Source organism: Cryptomeria japonica, chromosome 7 (genome assembly GCF_030272615.1).
Source record: "Cryptomeria japonica chromosome 7, Sugi_1.0, whole genome shotgun sequence".
NCBI classification, from domain to species: domain Eukaryota; kingdom Viridiplantae; phylum Streptophyta; class Pinopsida; order Cupressales; family Cupressaceae; genus Cryptomeria; species Cryptomeria japonica.
The window spans coordinates 686,537,750-686,544,519 of NC_081411.1; the positions used below are offsets into that span (position 1 = coordinate 686,537,750).

At 32.7% G+C, this 6,770-nt stretch overlaps 1 protein-coding gene across 1 annotated transcript; it reads right to left on the reverse strand.

Annotated features, from left to right (window-relative positions):
* Positions 1-410: 410 nt before the first annotated feature.
* Positions 411-4,434, reverse strand: LOC131078495 (zinc transporter 6, chloroplastic). The gene is made up of 2 exons (XM_058016217.1): positions 3,409-4,434; positions 411-1,150 (listed from the first exon to the last, which is right to left on the reverse strand). Exons 1-2 carry the CDS (start codon positions 4,156-4,158, stop codon positions 836-838), a joined length of 1,065 nt encoding a protein of 354 aa, XP_057872200.1. The 5' UTR covers positions 4,159-4,434; the 3' UTR covers positions 411-835.
* Positions 4,435-6,770: the final 2,336 nt, after the last annotated feature.

The window sequence follows — 6,770 nt, forward strand, 5'->3', positions numbered from 1 at the left end:
AGTTAACACAGTTTGTTTAGTTTCTTGAGGCTATCCAAGAGTTAACACAGTTTGTGGAGTAGTACACTAATGGTTAATATCTTTTGTTCTTTAATAATTTCATTGACTCTGCTTATAATAGGTTGTTGAAGCCTACAGTAAAATGAAAGTACAGGAATAAATGATGAAAGTATATAATCTTTAATTTTGATTTTAATGCCATGCAAACTAGAGTTATTCAAATGCAGCCTTTTGGCAGCTCCCTCGGTCCTCCTTAATGGCAGATGCTTCTGCTATGAGATCAACAAGAACCATTTACTTTTTTTGTACTGTTTATATGTTTTTAAATCCTGCAATATGGTATAAATATCTACATAAACAATTATTTTTTGTACTTTAACCTTATTTTATCAATAAATTTTTTATAGATGTCTAACAATATAAACTTAAAAAATTCATATGATGGGTACATAATTTCTACCTAGTGCTTCTGGTATATCTCCGATTCCCTCTGAATCAGTTTATACTGTATGTAACATAGATAGACTTACATCTTCTTGCCTTTGCCTTACACAGAGCCCATAAAGATTTTCACTTTTCTCCAACAGATAATGCAGCTTCTGTGGAGAAGTACATTCATGGTCAGAATCTTTTATTCTTAAATATTTTCATTGACTCTGCACTTGAAAGGGTGTTGAAACCTGGCAAAGAGAAAGCAGAGTAAACAACAGATTTTATATGATCTGTAATTTGAATTCAATTGCTATGTAGACAAAAGAAACTGAGATGGCAGCTCCCCTGAGTCCTTTAATGGCAGCTGCTTCTGCAACCTGCATCTGGAGTAGTGAAGTATTTACTAAGCCCATAGAGCAAGAAGTGACATGGATCCTGCCCCAAGAACAAGTAAAACATAAGCTGCAGACATGAGGAAGGAATTGGATTTCAATTTCTTGCTGTTGAGGAATTCAGCAGCTATGAGATCAACAAGAGCCATGTACACAAGTATTCCAGATGATGCAGACCCAAACAGTCCCTCAAGTATGAGTGCCTTTGGATTGTTTTCGTCATAACCACTTATGAAGTTCATTACCATGCCCGCCATTATTCCAAAGGGTGTTGTCACTGAGAACATAACACACATCATCACTGTCACATTGGTTCCGAAGTCTGCCTGTCAAGCCACACCAGAACATAAATATTAGATTTTTTTTAAATCTAGCAAAGATATAAAGAGAGATTAGACTGCTTAGTTTCTGAATTCTACTGTGTAGACTTTGTTTGCATCAATGTTTCTGATCATTCATTGATCCATTATCAAGTTGAGAGAGTTGTAGCATGATTTGACAGCTCTATCATCAATAGATCATTGAAATGATTCAAAACATTGATGCAAACCAAAAAACTACACAATAGAATTTATAAAAACATTTCAAACTGTGCATCTAGAAAGATTTTTAAACCACAGCAATACAATTGCAATCCTATCCGCATTTTGTTCATATTTTCAGAAACGTGGGTTGGCCAGTTTTTAAATATAGATTTCCCCAGAGAATTAAATTGCATTCAGAATAAAACGTACCGTTCTGATTGTTCTAAAAATTATTAAAAAAACTTGTATGGTGAATAGCTCGTCATTACTGACAGATATTAATGAGTTGCCAGAATCTCAGAAGAGATGACTGGTTTCTAGAGATAGCAGAAACTTCACTTCCAATTCCAGATGGGTTCATCAAAGATAAATGCTGAACTTCAATTTATCAGATTTGATTGTAACACGACCCACTTGATGGAGTTCATTAATGACATCCCTGCTGAACATCTGAATAGCCATTAAACTTGCACAAGCTGAACAGCCATTAAACTTACACAAGCTACTGAAAAAATTAAAAGGACCCTTCAGATAATAAATGCATCTATGCTCATCACATCTGGAAATTTATTCAACTCTTATTAATTGTATTATAGTAACATGTGCACAGACAGTGCACTAAATTTAGCTTTACCAATAAATTGTGCTTCCTTGACCCTAATATGCGGTAAATCTTCCTCCCACCACTTCCAATGTGAAAATATTAAAATTGTCAAATCTGAACCTGATCTATTGTCTGTAAATGTTTATTGATTTGCATCTAGAGCATACAATAGACAACTTATCTGATAAAACGCCTACATGCATGATGGATCCTGTTTATAGGCTCCGTGATTTAAAAAAAAGGGCTATTTTTATTCATTGATTCCTTATCTTTATCTACCATACGTCATCAAGTAACTGCCAATCTATAATTTAATTATGACAAGTTTAATCAAGCCATCTTCCTGAATATTAATAGCATGTTTAACCCTATGTTCCGGATGGAGTTTACCCACAATACCCATCCTAAGAATTCCATGGGCGGTTTTTTGGGGGTGTTTGGCACGGATTTATTCTAATTTTAGATAATATTTAAAATAAAAAAAAATTAATTCAGTAACAGGGAATCTGTCATGTAGGGGAAGGGGCGAGTCTAATTACTGTTTATGTTTCAATAAAGGTTTATTAAATTTTGGTTATTAAAAGTTCACTAAAAGATCATATAGTAGATCAGCAGTTGTCCCCATTAGTATGCTAGAAAAAAAAGTTAGTAAATAGAAGAATTGTACAACTTTATTAGAAGCACTTTTAACGAGGCAATCGAAAATAATAACTATAAGCACTTAAGAAAATAAGAAATTTTTTTTTATCAAAATCTGATGTATCATCTAAGAAATTAGAGGGTATAACGACTACCAATACCCTTCTCCTATGAATTCATTTTAGACATAAGATATAAGAACATAATTTCAGTCCTTATATCATACTTCTAAAGGTTTAACTCTTCAACCAACAGAATTACAATCCTAGAATTACAATCCTTTAATAACAGACTAAATATTTTTGACAATAAAACATCTCTACAATCCATTGTAAAAATTCTTTGACGTCTGTAAAATCCCAAGGAAAAAAAAACACTGAAAAATTATTTCTAAGTTTCCATTCAATCCAAACTCAAAAACGACAACCATAGTAGAATTCCGCGTTATCTTCTAGTTACAGAAAACAAGGTTTTGGATAACTGAATGGTCAAATCTGAACTATGACAACATTCTTATCCGACCAAGAAGATAACTACCACAAAAAAAAACTCTATTTGACATATAAAATATACCACCATATCCCTGCTCAACTATCAAACACTTGGAAAAACAGCATATCAATCAAAAAAAAACTCTTCTTTTCCCAAAGGCTCTTCATTCAACACTTTTAATTAAAAATTAAAAATAAAAACTAGGTACCTGGTCATGGAGACAGATTTTTTATCATTATAATAACAGAGAAACAGTGTTGAAAAATCTTTAGGACAGTGAAGACAGACAAAAATGAATTAAAAATCTCAAAAACAGCAATCTCACCAGAGCAATACATCCGCCAAGCCCCATTCCTTCAAAGAACTGATGAAATCCAAGAGCAGCAACAAGAGGGGCAATCGAACATCTATTCTGAGACATCCCAAGAGTGATCCCAATTATAACAGAATGAAAAATGATCCCAATCTCCAACACCTTAGAAACCAATTTCTGCCTCTGCTGTACATACAAATCCTCCCCTGAATCCTCCAGAGGGGGCGCCGCAACCTTCTGTGCCAAAGCCAAGCCGCCATTTATTTCCCCCCCATTTCCCGCCCCTGCACCGCAGCAACTCACGGGAAAAACCGAATTTTTAGCCAATTCCACATCCTTAAATTTAGTCTGGTTATCATCAGACTTAACCCGAATATAAGACCCTGTTTGGCTATGGCGGTCGGCGAGAATATCGACGGCCAGAGTTGCAAGCGCGCCCGCCATGGCCACCATTCCTGCAAAGGGAAAATCTTTCCACGGGCGTTTGGGGAGGCAATTGCTGGAAAGAGCGGCAAAAGCTTCCGGCAAAACATGAACAAATCCAGTGGAAAGAATGACCCCTGCTGCAAAGCATTTTACCAGGGAAAGCAAACTGCCGTGCGATTTCAGAGCCTTGGAATATCTGGTATATAAGACTGGAACGCTCACTCCTGCCGCGCCTGTTACTAAAATGACCGCAATTGCCAAAAGCTTGAGCCAAAATGCGGCCTTGCTGTCTCTGCATGCGCCCTCCACTGTATGCAATGTGCTGCAGTCCGCCATTTTTGTTGCTTTTCAAGAAGCCCTGAGATCACAAAATTGAGGCCTCCTGTTCACTCACTTTGAAGCGGATGGAGAAGGTGATAAAGTGGGGTAACGCAAATGGCGCAAGAAGTCTCGTACTCGAGAGGATTTGTGAAATTATTACACGAAAGTTCTTCTGCTGTCGACGATCGAAGGTGGGGCTTAAGTCAAGGTGGATTTAATGTGGTTCTATCTGAAAGTCACTCTCATCGGTGGAAAATTTATGGATTTGAATGAGCGGTTCCGAGTTCGAATCTCGTATATGAACTACTGTTATATGATATAAACAACTTCCAACATACTTAGAATATGAGGTAGTTTTGTATGATATTTGAGGTAGTTAGTATAAACGGTTTCTAATATATTAGGAATATGAGAGAGTTTCATATGATGTAATTGGTTTAAAATTATGGTTATTTTATTATAATAACAAAAACAATTATTTGTGGTTAAAAAAATGTTTGAATGTTTTTTTATGAGATTCATGGAAATATTTTTATTTTTATTTTTTTGTATTGGTGAAAATTTTTAGATTACAAAAGGGAAAAATGAAAAGTGGGATTTATTTTACCATGATTTTTAGGAAAAAGATAAGGTTTTGTTCTATTTTTAATAAATTTAAGAGAAGTTTTATTTCATATTTAATGGGATGATTTTTATAAAAAAGAACAAGACTTTGTTTTCATTTTTAATGAATTTCGGAGACATTTTTTTAATGATAGAGAATTACAATGTCTTGTGAAATAAAAAATAGAGGGCTCCAACATCATAAAGGATGAGGTTGGGATTGTGCCTTGGGTAAATTTGGCGAAATGGGTACCCTTCAGTCCTTGGCTCACGCGGCAAAAACTACTCTATGAAGGCCCACATTGGGCTATTGTGATCGTGAGCTTCGTGCCCTTGCTAAACTATCATGCTCGCACGTCTAGACCTCCATAAAATTTTTTTTAAAAATTAGAAAAAAAAAAGGAAAATCTTTTTATAAAAGAAAGTAGAACTATCTATGAGGATGGTTATTTTATAAAAGAGGGTAGAACTATGTTTGGTTTGTCTATCTAATGATAAATTAGTATAACAATTTTTTAAATGATAAAGGAGAACTCATTCTCATGACTTAAGCACAACATTATGCGTCTTATTTGTGGGAAATATTTTATGGAGGACAAAATTCATCTTTAATTTCACTTTGTGAAAAAAAAATTGTTTCCCTCTAAAATGATAGACAATTATAATTGCAATACTTGTTTGTATCGTCTAATTATTTTTTATATTAATATATTATATTAACGTCAATATTAATATTAATATAATATATTAATATAATATATTAATATATTATATTAACGTCAATAGTTTATGAGATTTCATAGAAATTGATGGCATTATAAAAGTTAATTCATCTTTGAAATTTTTAATCCTACATAATTTAATACTATTTTATCAACTTACCATTTAAGAGCATTAAGTTTATAGGGGAAGATTTCAATAAAAGAGGTAAAACTTTGTTCTCATCTTTAATCATTTTTTACAAGGTGTTTGGTTTATATCTCTAATAATAGACAATGCAAGCATTTATTGATTTATTTGTTAGGGGAATTTTTATGAAGGATGGTAAAACATTGTTCATATTTAGTCAACTTTTATAAGTTTTTGTTTTTCTTGATCATAATATATAAAAACAACTTTTGAAATGAAAAAAGGATTTCAAGCGTGTGACTTAAACACAACTTTTGTTGTCTTAGTTATGAGTCCACATCTTTAACAAGAGACGCATTGCATCAACATCGTGCTTATAAGTGTTATGTACTTAGTAGTTATTGTTAGGTAGAGTGGTTGATGATTGTAGTTAGATAATTGGAAACATAGAGCATTCATGTACATCATTAGTCATCTAGTCAATTTCTCTTTGTGATGCTCTATATTAGTAGCATGGCTTATTGGTAAATGAATTTCTCTACGCATGGCTTATTGGTAAATGACTTTCTCTACACATGGCATATATAGTAAATGACTTTGTCTACACATTCTAGCTCTCTTTTTTTTGGTGATGTGTAGGAAGGCAAATGTTTGTAGCAATAAGGAACATGACCATAGAATTTTCATCCATCTTATTTTTAATCAATTTGATCTAATTCAATTCTTTTCTTTTGCAATTGTGTTTGGATAGGTTAAGAATTGTGTTCAACATTCACGTCAAATTTTAAAAAAAAAAAACACAAATAGTCAAGATTATTTGTATCATCTTGCACCCTTATTTAAAATTCACAACCATGAATTCCAATAAACAACTCGCTCATTTCATATATGAAAATTCTTTGACATAAAAACAATTATTAAAGTAAATTAAGTATAATTAGCCATTTAATTTGTTATTATTTAGAATTTTTATACAAAGATTTTAGATATTTGTATCTATTTATTTTTATATAATAATAATGTATTGTATATTATACAAATGATAGATACATAAAAATTAAATAGAGTATTAAAAAATAAACAAAACATTAAATTTGATAGGTGATACATAAAGTAGGTAGGTATTTTTTAATTACATAGTATGTAAGATTGTTTAAAAAATGTATAGTCAATTG

Bases quoted from the DNA above. Each gene is read 5' to 3' on its own strand.
- LOC131078495 (XM_058016217.1), bottom strand. From the start codon at position 4,158: ATGGCGGACTGCAGCACATTGCATACAGTGGAGGGCGCATGCAGAGAC. The intron at 1,151-3,408 runs GTGAGATTGCTG...GTGGCTTGACAG, and splicing joins TTGGCGGATGTATTGCTCTG to GCAGACTTCGGAACCAATGT.